The 23,130-nt window shown below is 44.5% G+C and overlaps 2 protein-coding genes and 1 long non-coding RNA gene across 3 annotated transcripts; 1 reads left to right on the top strand and 2 right to left on the bottom strand.

Moving 5' to 3' along the window:
* Positions 1-4,670: 4,670 nt before the first annotated feature.
* Positions 4,671-6,317, bottom strand: LOC130996007 (uncharacterized). Its single transcript, XR_009092329.1, has 2 exons — positions 5,770-6,317; positions 4,671-5,345 (listed from the first exon to the last, which is right to left on the bottom strand). It is a non-coding gene; the product is annotated as an uncharacterized LOC130996007 (long non-coding RNA).
* A 2,562-nt stretch (positions 6,318-8,879) lies between these two features.
* LOC130994091 (uncharacterized) lies at positions 8,880-10,886 on the top strand. Its single transcript, XM_057919126.1, has 3 exons — positions 8,880-8,909; positions 8,966-9,553; positions 9,643-10,886. Exons 1-3 carry the CDS (start codon positions 8,880-8,882, stop codon positions 10,756-10,758), a joined length of 1,734 nt encoding a protein of 577 aa, XP_057775109.1. The 3' UTR covers positions 10,759-10,886.
* An 11,052-nt stretch (positions 10,887-21,938) lies between these two features.
* LOC130995990 (MLP-like protein 34) lies at positions 21,939-22,775 on the bottom strand. Its single transcript, XM_057921523.1, has 2 exons — positions 22,476-22,775; positions 21,939-22,353 (listed from the first exon to the last, which is right to left on the bottom strand). Exons 1-2 carry the CDS (start codon positions 22,660-22,662, stop codon positions 22,088-22,090), a joined length of 453 nt encoding a protein of 150 aa, XP_057777506.1. The 5' UTR covers positions 22,663-22,775; the 3' UTR covers positions 21,939-22,087.
* Between the last annotated feature and the right edge of the window lie 355 nt (positions 22,776-23,130).

Raw genomic sequence — 23,130 nt, 5'->3', positions numbered from 1 at the left:
CATGTGGGGGGAAGCTGTCTTAACGGCCAACTATATCTTGAACAAGATTCCACTCAAAGGGAAAGATGTAACTCCCTATGAGCTATGGAAAGGAAGGAAACCTTCGTATAAATACCTCAAAGTGTGGGGGTGTTTAGCCAAGGTAGAAGTGCCTTTACCAAAGCAAGTTACAATAGGACCTAAAACGGTGGATTGTATCTTCATTGGTCATGCACTTAATAGCAGTGCCTATCGTTTTATAGTGCACAGATCGGAGATACCTGATATACATGTTGGGACAACGATAGAGTCAAGGAATGCTATATTCTTTGAAAATATCTATCCTAACAAGGATAAAGGTACATCGAACTCTAATGATGGAGTTGATGGTGATGCTACAGGTTCTAAACCTATGGAAGTAGCTAGTAATTCTACTCAAGTAGATGATGCCACGGGTTCTAATCATGTACCACCTAATAGGAAAAGACCAAGGTCTAAACCTATGGATGTAGAACCGAGACGTGGGGAACGAGTTAGAAAAGCTAATGTCTATGGATCGGATTATGTTGTCTTGATGCTAGATGGCGAACCGGTGACGATTAAAGAAGCTATGTCTGGCTCAGATGCAGCTCTCTGGAAAGAAGCCATCGATATTGAGATTGATTCCATTATGCAGAATCATACTTGGGTGTTAGTGGATCTACCACCTGGAAGTAAAGCTTTAGGATGCAAATGGATCCTAAAGAAGAAGTACAAATCTGATGGTACTATAGATAAGTACAAAGCCCGACTTGTCGTTCAAGGTTTCAGGCAGAAAGAAGGGTACGATTTCTTCGATACCTATTCACCTGTGACCAGACTAACATCTATTCGGATGCTTCTCGCTATTGCTGCCTTGCACAATCTCGAGATTCACCAAATGGATGTGAAAACTGCATTCTTGTATGGCGAGTTGGAAGATGAAATATATATGAAGCAACCTGAAGGGTTTGTAGTACCTGGGCAAGAGCACAAAGTATGCAAACTTCAAAGGTCTTTATATGGGTTGAAGCAAGCACCGCTTCAATGGCATTTAAAATTTGACAGTGTAATGTTGTCAAATGGATTCAGAATCAATGAGTGCGATAAATGTGTCTACATTAAGAATTCTAATAACGGATATGTTATTGTTTGTCTTTATGTAGATGACATGCTCATCATGGGAAGTAATTCCCGAGTGATTCAAGAAACCAAAGGCATGCTAAGTAAAAATTTTAGCATGAAAGATATGGGCTTAGCTGATGTTATCCTTGGAATTAAAATTCTAAGAAGACCTGATGGTATTACTATAACACAATCTCACTACGTTGAGAAAGTGTTAAAGAAATTCAACGCTTTTGACAAGCCAATAGCTAAGACACCATGGGAACCTAATGTGCATTTGAGTGTACACAAGGGAGAACCTGTTGACGCGTTAGAATATGCGAAGATTATTGGGAGCCTGATGTATCTAACAAAATTGCACTCGTCCCGATATAGCATGCTCGGTCAACAAGTTGAGCAGCTTTACAGCTAACCCTAGTAATGAACATTGGAAAGCTCTTGAAAGGGTTTTGAGATATTTGAAATATACTCAAAACTATGCGATTCATTATACTAGGGAGCCCTCTGTACTTGAAGGGTATTGTGATGCAAATTGGATATCTGATGCCAAAGACTCGTTTTCAACGAGCGGTTATGTATTCACTGTGGGGGGTGGTGCTGTGTCTTGGAAATCCAAGAAGCAAACATGTATTGCTAGATCGACCATAGAATCAGAATTCATAGCTTTGGATAAAGCTGGTGAAGAAGCCGAGTGGCTTAGAAATTTCCTCGAGGATATTCCATGTTGGTCGAAACCTGTGTCGTCCGTGATAATTCATTGTGATAGTCAAGCTGCTATCGGACGAGCACAAAACCATTTGTATAACGGTAAGTCGAGACATATTCGTCGACGTCATAATACCGTGAGACATTTGATCACTAGTGGAGTTATCTCAATTGATTATATAAGATCAATTGATAACATAGCGGATCCTTTGACAAAAAGTATCCATCGAGATCAGATGTATAAACTGTTAGGGGGAATGGGTTTGAAGTCCACAAATTAAGGATAATCATAGTGGCAACCCAACCATGATGACTGGAGGATCCCAAGAACTTGGTTCAATGGGACAACTAAGTTATGAAAATCCGTGTGTTGAACACTCGAATTGCCTATTCCTTGTAGAACAGTGAGTGTTCGGAAACCTGCACGTGGTGAGGTTAAGTCTTTGACTTTTAATGACTCTAGAACTCCTCGAAGAGGACAAGTATAGCAGGATACTTGAGTTAAGAGTCACCTATGTAAGTGTGAAGTGGGGCCGCTTCGATTGAAACACTTATGAATCCAAAGAGGTGTTCCAAGGCCAGTAATGGACACAAACGTGAGAACGAATAAGGATTGAAGCAATATTGTGTCAATATTATTGACTAAAGTATACACCGAGGAGGACTAGTTCAAGGAACCATATCCACTAGGCCGCCGGTATACTCGATAATATTGACTATGGCAGGTTCAAAGCCACAAGCTACCTCTCCAAATGCAATGTTGTATCTTAAGAGGACTGAGCTAAGTGTTTGTATACTTTCGCATACTGTTTTCTCACTCATGTGGGGGATTGTTGGAAATATGGTTTTAATGCCATATCTGGAAATTATTATTTAATTAAATATTTATTATTTAATTAAAATAATGATTGGATGTTAATCTACATCTCGAGTAGATCAACGTGATATACTTGAAGTCTCAAAACCGATTTCCGATGAGTGAGATATTGTATGTCAAAGTTTGGATGTTGAAGAGGGAAAATAAATGCTATCCCACATTGGAAAACATAGAGATGTTTTTCATGTATAAGAATAGCAAAGCACATGGAGTTGATAAATTGACTTGTGGGCTTGCTAGTGGGCTTGATCTAAGTACTAGCCTCGCGCGCACACACACACGCGCGCCGCCGCCGACGATCGATCGGACGGACGGACGGACGACGACGACGTCGCCGCCGCCGGACGGGCGGGTCGGGTACGGGCCGCGGCCAAGGACTTGGATCTTGGCAATTGGTGCTTTGGGGTGGTGTTTGGGGCCCAAACTATTTTTTGGCCCAACAGAATTATTTTCTTGGCCCAACTGAATTAATTCCCAAGCCCACAGCAACAGTCACAGCAGCAGCAGAAGCACGCCAGCTTCGACTTCTGCATGGCGTCTTCAATTTTGCAACTAAGTTTCTTCAATGGCTGCTGCCACCGGCCACATCTTCAACCTTCCAGCCGTCGGAGTGGAATTCAATGTATTGAATTCATACTTACCACATGTCTATAAATAGGCTTGTGGAGAGCATGCAGAAACCACTGAATAACTACAAAATCCTGCATTCTGCCATTTACATACAACACTCTCCGCAAACACTTGTGCTCAGTTCTTGATCCTATTTAGTTCGCCGGAGCTCGCCGGATTGTGGTGCTACATCCAACGAGACGAAGTCGTTTTACCTTTGGGGAAGATACGCCTAACCGAAGAGCACTACCGGGGCGATAATCTTCTTGCGGGAAGAGATTTATCTCGACTCGACTTAGTTTATACGTATAATTTATTTATACAGTATATTTCAGTTGTATACAATTATTTGAGTTGTAATTTCTCAAATTATTTACTTTGTAATATTTTCAATTATTTTGAGTCGTAATTTCTCAAAATAAATATTTTGTAATATCTCGATCGTGTACCCGGTTATAACAACTACTTGTATGAAAATTGAAACCTCGTTTCCAACCACATGCAACGACTCTATTCCTCACTAGCTTCATTGTGCGTACGAAACCTTTACCGATCTTATACAGATCACAAATATATATTTGTTACATCTCGTTATTCATTTCACTAGCACGCATCGTGCACGGTGCAAAGGTGTGGCTGTGGCATAAACAGCGTGCATCATGTAAGATGCATGCAAACAAAATCAAAGCTTTGATTTTAGGGGGAAAATTTTTATATATATACTAGCGTCGTGTAGTTTTGAAATTCATCAAAATTTCAAGCTAATTATCTTTAATGTAAAACCCATCATAGCATAATCCTATGAATCATTGATTCCAAATCCGCATTTCAACTCAAAAATAATGTAACCTCCCTATCATTATGCCTACGAGATCAAACTTATAGTTCAAACACAGTGATGCAATGAGACAGCTTCTTAACATGCTTCATGAAATTTATTACAACTCGAGCTACTCATCCTGTGCAAATAGTTCAAGAAATTATAAATTCAGATGCTAAAATAGGGTTCAGACCGAACACAGAAGATGATCCCAGAAAAAAAAGGGGACCTGACGCCTCCAAGGAAAACACATTGCTGGGTTGGAAGCCTAAAGTACATCTGCATAAACGTCGCCCCATTATGGTCTTGAATTTCATGCAATCAATCTCTAATTACCACAAAGAAATAAAAAGGCCAATGATTTGCAGTTTCATGTTATATTACATCTTCGATTCACTAGAAGGGACACAGTACTGGCTAATTTCTTTGTTTTTTCTGTGCTTTACTTTTTGGTTTTTGCTTTAAGGGGGAATATTAGACGCCACTAACATAAAAATAACATTCAAATTCGTTCTTCATGAACAGAGAGTGAGCATCTGAGAATATCAAATGAAGTGTTTAATCTCATCATATGATATATAGAGGTGGTAGAACCTACACATTGCCACGTAAAGAAAATAACTGGACAGAACATAAATTTGACCAAGAATCAGCCACGGACAAAGTATACACCATACTCTCGATACTATAATTATCAAGGGTTAAAAGCACCTAAGGTAGTGAAGATGAGTTCCAAGAAGATAAACCTAAGAAAGATAAACCTCATCATCATCGATAAGCTGCAGGCCTCATATGCTCAAAATAGAAATAAGCTCACACTACATTCAGAGTAATTCCACCTGCAAGAATGAAAAGGAAACAAAAATTAGCATGTTGCAAATCCATAAACCATGGTAATAAAGCAAATTACGTAACACAGATAACCACAAAAACAAACAGATAATTTGCATATCATGTTGCTTTGTTATTGTAACACCCCAATTTTCATAAACTTTGCAATATAAAATCTTTGAAAACTAATAGATAAAAATAAAATTTCTTGAATTATAAAAGTTTAAACCAATTTAAAATCAACTTGTCAAAACTAAAGTAGTAACATGAAATAAAATGATAAACTAAAAAGTAACATGTTTCAACTTAAATTTATATGGAAATACTAAATCTCTAGTCATTCTCGACTTCCATGGCCACCTCGACTCCAGAACTGCAAAACTGAGAAGATAAGGGGTGAGCATATTGAAAATATACTCAGTGAAGAATCATGCACATATTCACATACGCTTAAACATGCAAATAATTCACATTGTCATACACATATACTGATAATCTGATGGGCGAACTGAGAGCCCCTGAACATGTATTTCAACATGGCTAAATTTCTGAACATGTATTTCTACATGGCTGAACATGTATTTTAACATGGCTGATATTCTGAACATGTATTTCTACATGGCTGAACATGTATTTCAACATGGCTGATATTCTGAACATGTATTTCTACATGGCTGAACATGTATTTCAACATGGCTGATATTCTGAACATGTATTTCTACATGGCTGAGCAAGTATAATCAAACATGAACTAAGAGCATGTAAAAACATACATGAATATAACCACAAGCATATAATCCATCACCTTAACTTGCTTTAAATTTGAAATACTGTGATGAAACCTATATACGAAAAAGGAAAAGAAAGAATCTGGAATTCAGTGCCTTCCCCCGTTTGCGTCCCTGACCACACTATTTATACAAGTGATTGGAAAACTTTGATAAGTATGAAAATTTGTTTGTACCAATCTATCTTTATTTATTCAAAAAAATTAGCATGAAGATTAACATCATCAATATTAATAACCATGCATCCTTTTCATAAAGTCACGTATTTTTCTTTTATAACTATAGATGGATAAAGTAGCGTGTATATATAGATATATGTGTAATGGTTACACGTATATCTTTTATATGTCCAATTTATAAAGGACTACAAAAGAAATCTATTTTAAATAGACTAATCACTATTATTATTGCGTCTACTATTAAAACAATTGGACTCAATCAATTTTGAAATCATTTAGATTTCTATTTAATAATAAAAAAAATATTATAAACTAAAAATAAATAAATCACCAAGTTAGTTCAATTATAAATTTTTAGGATAAAGACCATTTAAAAGTAAACCATATTTCGTAAATAACTTTTGCTTTTCTTATATAATAATAATAATAATAATAATAATAATAATAATAATAATAATAATAATAATAATAATAATAATAATCTAGATAGAATTAATGGTGCATATCTATATATATATATATATATTATATAATTATCTAAAAAAAATAATGGTGTTTACGGAACCAACACCTAAACTATAATATGAAAAGTAAAAGCTATACCTAGAGATGATCGGAAAGAGTGAAGTAAAGCAATCGGAAAACTGGAGCCCAAGAGAAAAACTGACTGTTGTATTTGAAAATATGAGATAGCGTAAAAAATAATACACGAGCTCGGGCCCTATTTATAGATTTACAAGCGGAGGGGTAAAATAGTAAAAACATCTTCGGTGCATGCGTCCTGCGTGGTGGAAGGGTACGTTGGTAATTTCGATAATACGCGGGAGACCTTCCCGCGCGTTTATTGGCTCCTCTGATGGAAATGTCTTCTCTGGCGAAGGCGTCTTCTCTGGCAATATTGACATCTCTGGCATGAGGGACTCCTCTGGTAAACACGTCCTCTCTGGCAAGGGCGTCTCCTCTGGCGGTAGTGACTTCTCTGATGGAGTTGACTTTTCTGATGACGATGACCTCCCTGACGATGATGACTTTCCGGCGCAGATGATTTCTCTGGAGGAGAGGGCTCCTCTGTCAAGAATGACTTCTCTGGTGCGGATGACTCCTCTGGCTAGAGTCATTCCTCTGATGGATGAAATCCTTCTGGTATAATGGATTCTTCTGACCCATACGGCTCCTCTGATGAGAGTGGTTCCTCTGATTTGTACTCTCTCCCTACTCTGCATATATTGCTCCTCACCAACCACTCCCCCCTCTAGTCTGGTTGAACCGGGTATTCTTCGTGTTCAACCAGTGGTGTGTTATCAGCATCAAAGCTTTGTTATTTTCCTTGGCCCCTGTAAATCATAAAGACATAAGCATTTTTGACATTATGAGAGAATAAAAAGAAGCCCTGTAAATTGTTCTCTGGCGTTTTTGTTACTCCCACCCCCTGGTCTGGCTAGTTCACTCTGGAGAGATGCAACTAGTCAGAGGACTCGCCCGCGTGGATGACGTCATCCGCATTAAATGTCTGCCCAGTCTACAGTATTTTCCCCGTACCCGAGGTTACTTTTTAACCTTTGCGTCCTTTCGCCTTTCCGTATAAATTCCCATCCGTTGATTTCTTCCGTATGCCACGTGCCGTTCATCCCGCGTGCTGGTGGTTACCCGCGTACAATCTTACTTAGGCGATTCGAACTCCCCTTTTTTCACTATTCTTCCTTCTCCAAGTTTCCGAGCGAATTTTCTGCATTTTCCGGCGATTTCATCACTGTTCCGGCATTCTCCCACGACCCTTCCGCTCCAGGTTTTACCGTCCATCTTTTTCCGGTCTAGGTAACTCGCGTATCCTCTTCACTGCAATTTTGTATTTAATCGTAGTGTAGTGGTATAACTGTTGGTGCTCTGATTGAGCGTGCTAGAAACCCTAGGGTTGGCATCTCCCATCATGGCCTGCACCTCCGCCCCTCAACCTCTCTCGCTCGCCCTCTCCTTCTGCCCAAGACCCTTCATCTTTCCTCCCCATCGCGGCAAGATCCTGAAAATCTTCCTTCCCCCTCTACTTCTGACGAATCTCAAACTGCACCCCCTCCTTCTCCACCTAGGAGAAAAGGGAAAAAGCCCCGCCTACCCCCCAAACGTATTCCTCCATCCCGCCTTAGTGTCGCGGAGGTGGAAAAATTGAAAAGCAAATGTAGGCGTCCTGATGGTTTAAAATTCGAGGCCTTTTGTAAGGATTCAACGCCTCCTGAAAGCCTTCGTCATCCCAAGGTGATAGTTGTTTGGAAAGCTCAAATAGATGCTGGTTTGAGACTCCCTCCTCCTATTCTGCTGGTTGATGTTTGTAACTATTTTCACATCCCCTTTTTTCAAGTCGCTCCTTCTGCCATTCGAAGATTATATGCCTTTCATGTTTTGTGCCGAGCTCACGGTGTTGGAGACACCGCCAAATTGTTCTGTCAGACCCAGACTCTCCGCATGCAGGGCAATCCCCTGTATAGCTTTGCTGCTCACCCGAAATATCCTACCACCTTCCTTTCCTCTCTGAATTCTTTCGATAAGGGTTTCCTGAAGTATTATTGTTATGTGCGCACCCCTTTCGGCAACTGGCGCGATTATGGTGCTTCGGAGCTGGAATGGCATACAAGTCGCACTACTTATAAACCAGCCTCTTCCGAAGTCCCTTCTACTCGTGACCAGAATATTATAGCTCACCTTAATGCTATGAATAAGGCCCACCCTCTAGACTGTAGGTACCTGGCCGAGAACAATTCCTCTCTGGCATATAATGGTCTGTTTCCCCTGTATCCAGAGAGATCAATAGGTAAAAAATATACATTAGAAAATACATTAGCTCTTGTTACCCTGCTTTTAATGGTGTGAAAATTTTGGTTTGCAGATATGTCTTGGAGATCGAAATGTGGGGACAATTTGCCTGACACCCCTTCTCTTGCTGGCCGCAGGAGCACATGGCTCGGGCGGTTCTGCTTCCGGAACAGGTCCCTCGGAGCAACCTGCTGGATCCGAACTGATCCCTATTCCCCCTGTAGTTGAGATCCCAGAGAGAAATGTGGAAGCTTCGCGCCCCTTTGATGCGGAGGAAGTTGATGCGGGGGCCCTTGTTCGCAGGGGTAGACACTCCAGCGTTGGTGATGTCACTGGCACCCGTGAAGAAGATATCCAAGTCGTGGATATTACTGATGAGGTTCCTTCACCTGATTCGGCTCCCGATGCCACCCTTGCTGATCTTACAAAGAAGAGGAAGAGGGGTTCCCTGATCTCCATGGGTGAGAAGGAGAAACAGGAAAGCCTGAAAAAGACTGGCAAGTCCTCAGAGCCAGCGAGGAGGTCTGCTGGTGGTGTGAAGATTCTCCCTCCTACTGGGGACAAGGGCAAAGGGCCAGCGAAGAAGTCAGCTGGTAGTTCCAAGGCTCTCCCCTCTGCCGGTGGAAAGGGTAAGGGCAAAGCTGTGGTGCCCTCGGCTGACGAACCAGAGGATCTTGTTCCTGGGCCGATTTCGAGTCTGTCGGGGCAGAAATTAATTGATGCTTTGATAGCTCGTGTCCATTCTCAGGATCAGGAAAAGATGGAGGCGCTGACGCGCGGGGCTTTGGCTACTAAGTTGTGCCAGCTGGCTCTTCAGGTATCCTGCCTCTTGTATTTTTGTCATAGAAAATTTAAGTTACTAACCTTTTGATTGCTCTGTCATTACCCATTTTGTTTTCCTTGCAGATGGAATCCGGGATCTGGGGAGCTGTCAAGTGTATTCATGATTATGATGTGTCTGAAAAAGAGAGAGAGAAAGAGCAAGCGGACGTCGCTAAACGCGATGATGATGTTGCTGGAGTTGTGGAGCGCCTAAGCAAGGCTGAAGCGGAGGTTATTGAGTTGAAAGCTAAATTAGCTCAGATGGAGGTGGAGAAGGCGTCCTTGGCCTCCGAATTGTCGAGAGCCACAAAAGAGAGCCATGAATGTCTGGCCAAGTTTAAAGCTGATTATGAAAGAGACTACGAAGAAGCCAGGCGGGGCTGGAAGAGGATACTTGTGGAAGCTCAGAACCGTGCGTACGTCCTGGGGGCTCGAGATCAACGCCTGGAGTACTTCTTGTCTCCGCGAGGCCAACACTTCCTGGGGGTGATGCTGGAAGGCACTCTGGAGTCTTTCAAAAAGACTCCCGAATACTTGGCAGATTTCGGACCTCTTTTCGCTTATGTGATAGAGCAAACAGCTTCCAAGGCATTGGAGATGGCGGGGGCCACCCCAGAACAACTTGCCACTTTGAATTTCAGAGCCCTGATGGATAACCTCCAAGACGAGGAGATAAACAAACGGATGGGCATCCCTGAACACTCTCCAGAGAAGCCAGAGTGGTGGTATCCAGTGCTAGAGAAGGCCATTCCCTACTTTTCTCTTGGGATTGGATCTGACTCGCTGCCCTCTGCTCCCATGTATGCGCCTGCGTTCTCTGCTTCCCTGATGAACTTTGTGAACCGGCTATGGGATCCCTCTGGCGAGAGCACCCGAACATTCTCTCAGTTCGGCCTAGAGCCCCCTCTGCCCTCTGACTTAGCGGCTTCTGCCTTCACCGACTCTGCCTCTTCCTCTGCTGCGGTGGAACAGCTGTTCGACCTGTACCAAGATGAAGATCTGTATGTGCAGGAAGCTGCCAAGTTGTTGGGTTTGGGAGTGCGTCTTCCCCAACCGGTGGAGACTGGCCCGTTGCCCGTGTTCACAGAGAAGACCGTTTCTGGCCATGCTTCTGCAAGTGGTGCTCCTTCCCTAATTCCATCTGCTTCTGCTCCTGTCTCCTCTGCTGTTGCCCCAGCTGTCTCTGTCCCTCCCTCTTGATGCTCCTTACCTCTTTCCTGTCTTTATCAAAAGAAATTTTTGTAACTCTTTGATTTGTATAAGCTGAATATTTACCCTCAAATTTTGATGTGTAGCTATGCCCTCCGGGCACGTTTAAATGAGATTTCCTTCCCTTCCTTGCTTCTTTTATCCTTATTGCCTGTATTGCTTTCGTTGCTTGTTGATGACTCTTCTGGCGAAGATTCTGACGATTCCTCTGGCGAGGATTTTGACAACTCCTCTGGCGAGGATTCTGATGATTCCTCTGGCGAGGATTCTGATGACCCTTCTGTCGAGGATTCTGATGACTCTTCTGTCGAGGATTCTGATGACTCCTCTGGCGAGGATTCTGATGACTCCTCTGGCGAGGATTCTGATGACTCCTCTGGCGAGGATTCTGATGACTCCTCTGGCGAGGATTGAGATGACTCCTCTGGCGAGGATTGAGATGACTCCTCTAGCGAGGATTCTGATGACTCCTCTGGCGAGGATTGAGATGACTCCTCTAGCGAGGATTTGGCTAACTCTTCTAGGAAGGATTTCACCGCCTCCTCTGCCGAGGATTTGGTTGATTCCTCTGGAAAGGATTTCACCGCCTCCTCTGATGAGGATTTGGTTGATTTCTTTGTTGGCGCTTTCGTGCTTCCCATCCACGCTGCTTCCCATCCATGCTTGAGCACTCTGCGCGGAGCATGGAAGACCCGGAGGGTGCGACCAACTTTCGCGGCTTACGATTTAAATAGTAACCCTCTGCGTGGAGCATGGAAGGCCCGGGTGGCACGACCAACTTTCACGGCTTACGATTAAATAGTAACCCTCTGCGTGGAGCATGGAAGGCCCGGGTGGCACGACCAACTTTCACGGCTTACGATTAAATAGTAACCCTCTGCGTGGAGCATGGAAGGCCCGGGTGGCACGACCAACTTTCACGGCTTACGATTAAATGAACACCCTGCACGAGGCTTGGTAGACCCGGGGGGTGCACACCACCTCTCGTGACTTATGGTTAAGGACAACCTCTGCGCGGAGCATGGAGGACCCGGGGGGTGTAACCAACTTTCGCGGCTTATGATTATGTGCCACCTCTGCGCGGAGCATGGAAGGCCCGGATGGCGCGACCAACTTTCGCGGCTTACGATTGAATAGTAACCCCCTGCACGGAGCATGGAAGACCCGGGGGGTGCGACCAACTTTCGTGGCTTACGGTTAAAGGTCCACCCTGCACGGAGCCTTGGAATACCCGGGGGGTGCAACCAGCTTTCATGGCTTACGGTTAAGTGGACACCCTGCACGAGGCTTGGCAGACCCGGGGGGTGCACACCACCTCTCGTGACTTACGGTTAAGGACAACCTCTGCGCGGAGCATGGAGGACCCGGGGGGTGTAACCAACTTTCGCGGCTTACAATTATGTGCCACCTCTGCGCGGAGCATGGAAGGCCCGGTTGGCACGACCAACTTTCGCGGCTTACGATTGAAAGAACACCCTGCACGGAGCATGGAGGACCCGGGGGGTGCCACCAACTTTCGTGGCTTACGGTTAAAGCAACCTCTGCGCGGAGCATGGAAAACCCGGGGGGTGCAACCAACTTTCGCGGCTTATGATTAAGTGCTATCTCTGCGCGGAGCATGGAGGGCCCGGGTGGCGCAACCAACTTTCGCGGCTTACGATTGACAGGAACACCCTGCACGAAGCATGGAGGACCCAGGGGGTGCCACCAACTTTCGTGGCTTATGGTTAAAGCAACCTCTGCGCGGAGCATGGAAAACCCGGGGGGTGCAACCAACTTTCGCGGCTTACGATTAAGTGCTATCTCTGCGCGGAGCATGGAAGGCCCGGTTGGCACGACCAACTTTCGCGGCTTACGATTAACAGCAACCTCTGTTCTGGTTGAGCATGACCCCTCTGCTCTGGTGGAGCGTAATTCCTCTGGTTTGCCCTAGTCTTGCTGAGAAGCAATTTTTGAATTTAAAAATTGGGACCTACGGGTATACACCCTACTCCCCCCTCTGGTGACATGTGCAATACTCTGTTATGAACATGTTGACCCAATTATTTCTTACTCCCTTCTCCGGCCCATAAGCTCATGCGGGCCCATTATCCCTTAGCCCATTTCTTAAGCCCAGAATCGCCTCTATATATATCCTCTTCCGATCCTTCCAACCCTGGATTCTGTTGATGTTTTGCCTCCCTAGATCGGTTGTAAGGCACTCAGGTAAGGGAATTTCCCCTCTAAACACTCACATCCCTGAGGTCTCCGCCTTTTTCCCTGTGCTTCTGGTGTGGATCTCTAACTTTGTGGTTGTAACGAGTGGAGTTCCCTTGCTTGAGTGTTTTATAATTAGGCTTCTCCGATCTAGCCGTTGATTTCCCAGATCTAGGCGTTGGGTTGCCGGATCTGAGCGTTGGTTCCTCAAATCTGGCCTTTGGTTTGTTCCTCCTCTGTATTCTTTCTTTTTGGCATTCTGACTTGTTGTTTTTCTTGGCATTCTGCAGACACAAAGTGAAGTTGAGGTAGATCTGAGAGGTGAGCGTGTCCCAGTCACGAAGAAGAACTCAGAGTGTTGGATCATGGAAGAAGAGACGTCCATCCCTGATGCTTGTTTTCCCTTTGACCTGCTAAGAAGCAGTTTTTGTATTTGTTTCTCCCTTGTCCTGCTAAGAAGCAGTTTGCATTTTGAATTTAAAAATTGAGGATTATGGGTATACACCCTACTCCCCCCTCTGGTGACATGTGCAGTGCTCTGCACGAACATGTTAGGTAACATATGTAATGTAAGAAAACAAAAATTGAAATAAACAAACACAACACCAGGGAATTCCCTAGAACCACATATCTGTTTTATTGATATTATGGCCCCGGACCTCGTTAAAACCCCTGTGGGGAAAAAGAGTATCCGGTCTACAAGTGATTACTCCTGCTAAGAAGCAGTTATACATAGAACTTTTTGAGTGTGTTTATATTCCATGGTCTGGGTAGAGCTCTGCCGTCTGAATCCGACAATGTGTACGCACCGCCTCCCAAAACCTCTGTGACGATGTATGGCCCTTCCCAATTGGCTTCGAACTTACCCACCGCCTTTAATGCATCAGCTCGCTTGAGAACCAAATCTCCCTTCGACAATTTCCTCACTCTGACCCGTTTGTCATATCCCGCCTTGATGATGCCTTTGTACTTGGCCGCTCTGATACGGGCTTCCTCCCTCTGGGCTTCCACCAAGTCCAGCTCTGCTCGGCGGAGCTCCTCATTGTGCTCAGTGTCATACGTGGTAATCCGGTATGATTCTAGTCGTGCCTCTGCTGGTATCACCGCATTGGATCCATACACCAGCGTGAATGGTGCCTCCCCTGTCGCCGTTTTTGGACTGGTTCGATGAGCCCAGAGGACGGTGTCCAGCTCTTCTACCCACTTCCCTCTGCTCTGAGTTAGCCTCTTCTTGATTCCCTCACATATGGTCCTATTAGCCAATTCTACTTGTCCATTTGCCTGTGGATGAGCCACCGAGACAAAACGCTGTGTGATATCCATTCGGTCGCAGAAATCCGCGATCCTTTGCCCCGTGAACTGAGTCCCGTTATCAGACACGATAATGCGTGGCACTCCGAATCTGCAACAGATATTCCTCCAGATAAAACGTTCCACTGTAACTTCATCGATCTTGTTCACGGCCTCAGCTTCGACCCATTTGGAAAAATAGTCCACTGCCACAATGAGAAAGCATTTCCCTCCAGGTGCTGTAGGTAGCTTCCCGACTATATCAATGCCCCATTTATCGAACGGACAAGCAGCGTACATTACACCCATGGGCTCCCCTGGTATGTTGATTTTCCCGGCATGCCGCTGGCAAGCTTCACACTTGCGGACAAACTCTCTGGCTTCCTGGTTGATGTGAGGCCAATAAAAACCTGCCCGAATTATCTTGCGTACAAGGTCTCGAAATCCGGTATGCCCGCCGCAGCAACCTGCATGAATCTCTTTCAGAGCAAAGTTAGCTTCCTCTGGCGATAAACATTTTAGCAGAGGTTGAGTAAAAGATCTTTTGAAGAGTTGATCATTGATTAGGCAGTAATTTTCATAGCGAGCCCTCTGGTTGGACTCTCTGCTTAATCGTTCCCCTGTTTTCAGAAAGTGTATAATCGGAGCCCGCCAATCATCTCTGATCTCTACCGAGAATACCTGCGAAGTTTCCATCTCTCTGGTATCACAAAGTAGAATGATCTCGTCGCTCCAAGTTTGCTCTACTGCGCTAGCCATGCGCGCCAGTAGGTCGGCCTTCGTGTTTTCTTCCCGAGAAATCTGTTCGAGCTTGAACTCCATGAATTTTTCTTTCATTTCGCTAATTTTGGTATGGTACGCCTTCATCCTCTGATCCTTGACACTGTAACCTCCCGAGAATTGTTGTGCAACCAACTGGGAGTCTGTCTTTATAATGACACACTCAGCTTTAAGCTCTGACAGGATATGAGCCCCTCTGACCACGGCCTCATATTCCGCCTCATTGTTAGATAACCGACAGGTGAATTTGATGGCGAACTGGTATGTCCCATAACCCGGCGAAGTAATATAAACCCCGATTCCGCACCCCTCTTTTGTCACTGACCCATCCACATAAGCCACCCAGAACTCTGGTATGGGACGACGAGTTGTTTCTTGTATGAAGTCTGCTAATGCCTGCGCCTTGATCGCCGTTCGTGGCTCGTACTCTACATCATATTCCCCTAGTTCCACAGCCCATTTGACCATTCTTCCCGACAAATCCGCGCGCCCCAAAACTTGTTTAAAAGGTAAAGACGTGCGTACCACCACTCGATGTGAAAGGAAATAAGGCCTCAGTTTTCTTGCCGTGATCATGACCGCCAGAGCCGCCTTCTCGATCTCTGTGTAGTTGAGCTCAGGGCCCTGAATAATTCTGCTGACAAAATAGATAGGTCTCTGATGACTTCCTTCCTCTCTGATTAGCACAGAGCTGATTGACTCCTCCCCCATAGCTATGTATAAATACAACGTTTCTCCCGGGACCGGCTTGGTCAGGGTTGGGAGTTTCGCTAGGTATACTTTAAGATCCTCAAATGCTACGCGGCATTCCTCTGTCCACAAAAACTTGGCTCCCTTCCTCAACACTCTGAAAAACGGCATGCTCCGTTCTGCCGATCTCGATATAAACCTGCTTAGGGCAGTGATACGCCCGTTCAGAGTCTGCACCTCCTTGATTCCTCTAGGCGGTGTCATTTCCAAAATAGCTTTGACCTTGTCGGCGTTGACCTCAATCCCTGCTGGCGTGACTTTATACCCCAAGAATTTCCCTGTTGTGACCCCAAAAGTGCACTTGGCTGGGTTCAACATAAGTCTGTGATCTCTGACTACCGTGAAGATTTCTTCCAGATCCGCCACATGGTCCTCTGCCCTGTTACTCCGTACGAGCATATCGTCTACGTATACTGAAATATTCTTAGCAAGCTGTTCTTTGAAAATTTTCTCCATCATCCGCTGATATGTGGCGCCTGCATTCTTCAGACCGAACGGCATACTCTTCCACCCATATACTCCGCAACAGACGGCAAAGGCCGTTTTGGCTATGTCTCCCCTGTTCATCTTTACCTGATGATACCCTTGGTACGCATCCATCATGGATAATAAGGCACATCCTGAAGTGGAGTCCACTAATTGGTCAATCCTCGGCAGAGGATAGTGGTCCTTCGGACAAGCGGCGTTTAAATCTCGGAAGTCCACGCACATCCTCCAGGTGTTTGTCTTCTTGGGTACCATCACTGCGTTTGAGATCCACTCTGGGTATTGCACTTCCACAATATGCCCAGCTTTCAATAGTTCATAGACCTGCTCTCTGATGGCAGCGTCCTTTTCAGCCCCAAAATTCCTTGTCCGCTGCTTTACCGGCTTGACCTTAGGGTCCACGTTGAGGCAATGCTCCGCCAACCCTCTATCGATTCCCTTCAAATCTGCGGTGCTGAAAGCGAACACATCCGCATTTCGCCGGAGACAACCAATGAGCTCCTCTCTGACTTGATCACTCATGGCCGATCCAATCTTAGTCTGGAAACCCTCTTTTCCTGGAAATAACTCTATCATATTGCAAACATCGCTAGTGGACACCAGCGCGGTTTTCTCTGTGGAGTCTCTGTCTTTTAATAAATCCGCCAACTCTTGGCGTTCTTCTGCTGGGGCATGCACCTCGCCCACTTTCCCCCTCTTCCGGGCGTTCGACCCCTCTGTCCATCTTTCCCTTTTCTGCCCCGCTGACTGTGTGAGCATTTGCACGTGGCATGCTTTTGATGTCGTCTGATCGCCACAAACTTCTCCCACTCTTCCACCCTCGATTGGAAACTTCATTTTTAGGTGAAATAAAGAGATAACCGCCTTGAACGCCGTCAAGGCAGGCCGGCCGAGTATGACATTGTACGAGGGTTTGGGCATATCCACCACTAAGAAACGTACCATCCTTGTTTTGTTGCCCGCCACTGTATTGCCAAGGATCAACGGCAGCTCTACATACCCTAGGGGCATGACCATATCTCCTCCAAACCCAAACAGAGGAGCATTTGTCGGCTCAACATGAGCGTTAATTCCCATATTTTGGAGACATTCCTTGTACAAGATGTTTACAGCGCTGCCCGAATCCACGAAAATACGGTGAATAATGCAACCAGCAATATCTGCCGTGATGACCAGCGCATCATCATGTGGATACATTAATGTGCGTATATCCTCTGATCCAAAAGTGATTGCCGGCTCCTCTGCCGCGCTGGTGACTTCCATGACCCTTTTAGGATAATACCCTGCTTTGACTGCTCTGACGACTTGCTTTTTAGCCCTATTTGATGTGGGCATCCCGTTTTCCCCACAAATCATGTGAACTTCCCTTCTATATGGGGGTGGAGGAAGATTTTGTCTATCAGCCCCTTCTCTGCGATTATCCTGGTTATCATCGAGCCTGCGATCTCTGTTGTTGTTCCCCTGCTCTCGTCGCTGATCCCGGTTATTTCTTTGATCCCTCTGATCTCGCTGATCTCTCTGATCCCGCTGATCCCTCTGATCAGTCCTCCTCTGCCCTTCATTTCCCCTGTCAATGAAGTGGTCGAGACATCCCTGGCGCACCAATAACTCCAATTGGTGCTTAAGGTGTCCACAATATTTAGTATAATGCCCGAAGGCATTGTGATATTCACACAACTTATTGTTAGGCCCTTCCTGCGGCGGCCCAGTCCGGTAGGTCCCCGGTGCCCTAAAGAACGGCTGATCCTTTATCAAATGAAAAATTTCTTCTTGTGGTTTAATCAAGGGCGTGTATTCGGCAAACCGCGTAACCTCATTCACAGTGCGCTGTTGCTGGGGCGGCATTCCTCCCTGGGGTGGGAGTACTCTCGGAGGTAATCCTCTAAATGGAGCCCTATCTTGATGTCTTTGTCTTTCGGGTGCTTCCTCAGCTTTCTTGACCTTGTGTTTCTCATTTTCCACCTTCCTCGCCATTTTGGCATCCTCCAATTGTAGATAACCCGGCAGCCTTGCCATGATGTCATCAAAATCTCTTGCTGGTCGAATTTGTAATTCGTCAAAGAAGATCCCTGGCCTGAGTCCTCTGACATAGGCGCAGTTTTTAATTTGCGATTCTGCCTCTGGCACCTCCAGAGCGGCAAGGTTAAACCTTGCTGTGTACTCCCGAAGCGTTTCTCCCTGCTCCTGCTTAATATCCATCAGCGAAAGGGCTGACTTCCCTACCCTTCGTGAACTTGCGAACTGACGCAAAAAACGAATCTGTAATTCTTCGAAAGAGTGAATGGAATTTGGGGGCAACGTCCCAAACCATAACTGGGCTGGTCCAGTAAGGGTAGTGGAAAAGATCCGGCACTTGATGCCCTCCGTGTACATGTGTAACGTAACCAACCCTTCAAACCGATTGAGGTGTACCTCCGGATCGGTAGTGCCATCGTAATCCAATGAGATGGGCTTGTAGCTTCTAGGTAAGGCATCTGCCAAAATATCGTCCGAGAAAGGACTGCGGTTGTGGATCGGGTGGAACCTCGATGTCTTAGCTCTCTTGTCCCCCTTATGCCTCCCCTGTTCCCTTCTGTCCCTGGGTACTTCATGAGCGTGGCGCTTGTGGACTCTATATTCATGTCTACCAGAGGAATACTCCGGCTCTCTTTCCTCTGATCTCTCTGTGTAGCGTGATTTTTCCGATCGATGGGACTTCTCCATCCGGTGCGATTTTCCTGACCTTTGTTCCCTGTCCTCCCTTCGGGATTTCTCCCTCAGCGATTCCTCCAGATCCTGGAGTTGATGTTTCAGCTGAGACACTTGGTTTTTTAGCCGAGCTTTCTCCCTCGGTCTCTCTTCTTCGAACACCAAGGAGACGGACTGACTATCAGACTCGTCAACCCTCTCTTTTCTCACAACACTGTTGAGTCTGACCCGACTCCCCTCTGGTCTTCTTTCCACTTCCCTGTCAGCCGGGTCCCCTTGCACTTCCAGAGGCACCGCAGCTTGTTTGTTGATTGCTAAAGTGTTTACCTCCTGAGCAGCGGGAGGTGGGGCCTCAGCGCCCTGCAGAGTAGCCGTTCCCCCCAGTGGAGCTACAGTGGGAACAGCGGACAACATGGGAGTTCCTAGTGCCTGACGCACAGCGGAGTAATGAAGCAGCGCCATCATCTGTTCCATCGATCCAAACGTGATTTGTCCCGCTCCAGACGCGGGAGTTAAGCATGGCATGTCAGATCCTGGAGTCACCAGAGCAGATCTCTGGAGACTTGCATTCAACCCAGTCAACGGAGTGGCGGGGATAGCCTGAAACCCTGGTGGGGTAGTGAAGGTAGCATTGCCCTGGAGGCCCGGGAACAATGAAGGTGGCATCTCAGTGGTGAGAGCAGCGGAGTCGAACTCCCTTTCTAGGTTGCGGTGTGCATCTGATGATCCCATGGTACCTACACATAAACAAAGTGAGAAACCATTCTAACGACGAAAGAATAAACCCCTTACTACCGATTGGAGTCTCAATGTAAGAAATCCAATAAGAAATCCCAGCTTCCGGTGCAGAGACCGTTAAAAAATTCCCTTCCAAGTAATTCTACACTCGGGGAAATAAACCCAGAGTATAGATTGAGAAAACAGAGCCCTCAGTAAAACTTCAACAGACGCAAAATACCCAGAGATAAACACAAGCAGAGCTATCACCAGGAGATATGTTAGCACGATTGCATTAAACATGATAGGAAAAGGAATTATGTAAGAGATCAAGCTAATAATACGAAGATTAGTCAAGGAAAACATGAAGAAGCATGAATAATCGTTTCCCATAAGTGAAGATCATTCACAAAACAACAATATGGATCTCACCATAATTAAGATAAAGTGTTTAATCATCATATTATTGAGGTAAAACTCTTGTGTCAACGACAATAAATACTCTCGACATCGACGATTAACCACAAAAACCCATAGATCCGCAGTAAAAAACCCCAATATATCAGGATCATAGCATTGCTTCCCAATTCAATTATCGAAATCGAAGATCAACCACGAAAATCATGGAAAACACCCATAAACCCCCTCCCTTAAACGAAAAACGTCTATAAACCCTCGGCACATAACCAATATAACAAAAATAGAGCATCAACTTTGATCCAATCGGTACAAATCGAGGATTAGTCATCAAAACATAGGAAGTGACGGTAATTATCAATTGTAAACAAGGAATACCCACGGATTAGCAACACGAACCCGAGCATAACAGAAGCAAAGTACTAATCGGCGTTTTATCGATGCAAACCCCTGAATTAACAGTAATAATCACACGCTTCACCGAAAACAAGATAAAACACGAAGATCACCCACAATTATCGCATTAATACATAAAACGACCATATACATGCACCATAAACCCAAAATATCGGGGATCCGTAAGGAAAAGTCGAACATAATCGGAACAAAGCACCCAAATACAATTTCCTCATGCAAAACATCAGACCGGTGAGTAAAATCTCAATTCTACAAGAGAACCCCTTATTCGCAGATAATTACACCAAACAAACGGTAAATAAACGTGAATTTCCCCTAATTCATGTTTTACGCCCGTCGCCACCTTTCCCCATGCACCCAAAACACACATCAACGCAGAACTCAGCAAATTAATCACATATTAAACCAGAAAACGCCACTAAACGATTAAACATAGTTGGAAATCCAGATTATTCGGACCAACCGGTGCCAACGCCCGCAAATCCGATTGAAATCACAGATCTGCGTACGCCGGCGACCGTAATCTCACGTCTTAATTCAGTAGCCTTCCCACAGACGGCGCCAGTTGGTGTTTAATGAAACCAACACCTAAAACTACACGATGAAACAGTAAACTATACCTATTGGAACTGATCGGAAAGAGCGAAGTAGAATGATCGGAAACTTAATACGAGAGAGAAAAATGACTGTTGTATTAAAAATATGAGATAGCGTAAGGAATAATACACGAGCTCGGGCCCTATTTATAGATTTACAAGCGGAGGGGCGAAATAGTAAAATCGTCTTCGGGGCATGCATCTTGCGTGATGGAAGGGTACAATAGTAATTTCGATAATACGCGGGAGACCTTCCCGCGCGTTCATTGGCTCCTCTGATGGAAATGTCTTCTCTGGCGAAGGCGTCTTCTCTGGTGATATTGACATCTCTGGCGTGACGGACTCCTCTGGTAAACACGCCTTCTCTGGCAAGGGCATCTCCTTTGGCAGTAATGATTTCTCTGATGAAGTTGACTTTTCTGATGACGATGACTTCCCTGACGATGGTGACTTTTCCAGCGTGGATGATTTCTCTGGAGGAGAGGGCTCCTCTGTCAAGAATGACTTCTCTGGTGCGGATGACTCCTCTGGCTAGAGTTATTCCTCTGATGGGTGAAACCCTTCTGGTATGAATGATTCTTCTGACCCATACGGCTCCTCTGATGAGAGTGGTTCCTCTGATTTGTACTCTCTCCCTACTCTGCATATATTGCTCCTCACCAGTCATTATCATCACTTTTTTTGATTTGTAGGACCTATTTTCCACTAATCAATATTATTAAAACAATGATTCACAAATTTATATGGCAACTCTCATCATGGCGTCAATAAAATCGTATATCCCTTTTCAGTGTTTCCGCAATGAAATGAATCGAGCTAGCTGGACATAGAATATGGTGTAGGTAAACCCACATATTATAGAATCACATCATAATCACGCATGGTACATACACAATGCAACAATTTGAATTCGGACAAGCAAATCACAGACAGCACCCAGATTTCACAAGTAGCAATTATAATAGCAAGACATTAATTCTGGATCAGTTTATTTTGGTTTTGAGAAGGTAAGCATCAATGTCTGTGGCCATAGCCCCAAGAAATTGGAGATGAGAGTGTGGATGCGGCACATCTTCGCTAGCCTTCTCATATTCCAGACTCCATTTTACAGTGTTCACACCTTCAGCTTCGAGTGTAGCTACGAACCTTTTGTAGTACTTCGTAACCTCTCCGTCGATGAGCTCGAATGTGATCGACTTATTCACTTCGTCCACACCCACGATCTTGTCTTTAGCAATCACAGGAACTCCTAAAATATGAAATATATATATTCATTCTCGATCGTTAAAACTATTAGAATTCAACCTATCATCCTTACCAAATTAATTTAGGACAAACAAGACTTGAAAAAAACAAAAACGACGTCGTTACCCATAACATAAGTCCAAAGCCTAACAGAGCCGACATTCTTTCCGTCTCCTTGGAGCACCTGAACACTTTGCAGCTTGTCAGGGCAAATGGTAGGCATGAGGTAAGTTTTATTGTGGTAGATATCGAAGAATTTATGGGGTGATGATGTTATTAGGGTTTGGAGCTCCAGTTTGTGAAGTTGAGCCATCGCTTAATTTTGGTTAGTGATAGTGAAGCTAGAAATGGAGCTTCTAACTCTACTACTTATTTTGGGATTTGGGAATGAGTACAATGGATCCATCGTCAGAATTGATTCCCCACAATAATAGAATTATATTCTACAAGTATACATTGACTTTTTTAGCACATAAGATTCTCTATTTGCAAATTTGAAATTATTATAAATACAATAAATCTATGCGGCCATATTATGACTGTCCATAAATTAGTTAAATAGAAAAAAAAATTAAATAATTTTTTTCAATGAGAAAATAATTCAATTATTTTACAGTATATATAGCTATTTTTTTATTTTTGGGAATTTTTTATTTTATTTCATATTTTTTAAAATAAAAAGTTATATAAAATTTAAAAAATAACTATAAATGTAGATAATACAGTAAAATAATTAAATTTATTTTAAAAAATAAATTAACTAACTTAATTTTATTTAGTT

The sequence above is a fragment of the Salvia miltiorrhiza genome, chromosome 7 (genome assembly GCF_028751815.1).
Source record: "Salvia miltiorrhiza cultivar Shanhuang (shh) chromosome 7, IMPLAD_Smil_shh, whole genome shotgun sequence".
NCBI lineage: Eukaryota > Viridiplantae > Streptophyta > Magnoliopsida > Lamiales > Lamiaceae > Salvia > Salvia miltiorrhiza.
The sequence above is the reverse complement of the archived record's forward strand: the minus strand, read 5'-3'. Positions and strand labels throughout refer to the sequence as shown.

Bases quoted from the DNA above. Each gene is read 5' to 3' on its own strand.
- LOC130994091 (XM_057919126.1), top strand. From the start codon at position 8,880: ATGGCTCGGGCGGTTCTGCTTCCGGAACAG. The intron at 8,910-8,965 runs GTCCCTCGGAGC...CCTGTAGTTGAG, and splicing joins CGGTTCTGCTTCCGGAACAG to ATCCCAGAGAGAAATGTGGA. The intron at 9,554-9,642 runs GTATCCTGCCTC...TTTTCCTTGCAG, and splicing joins TGTGCCAGCTGGCTCTTCAG to ATGGAATCCGGGATCTGGGG.
- LOC130995990 (XM_057921523.1), bottom strand. From the start codon at position 22,662: ATGGCTCAACTTCACAAACTGGAGCTCCAAACCCTAATAACATCATCA. The intron at 22,354-22,475 runs GTAACGACGTCG...TTCATATTTTAG, and splicing joins GCTTTGGACTTATGTTATGG to GAGTTCCTGTGATTGCTAAA.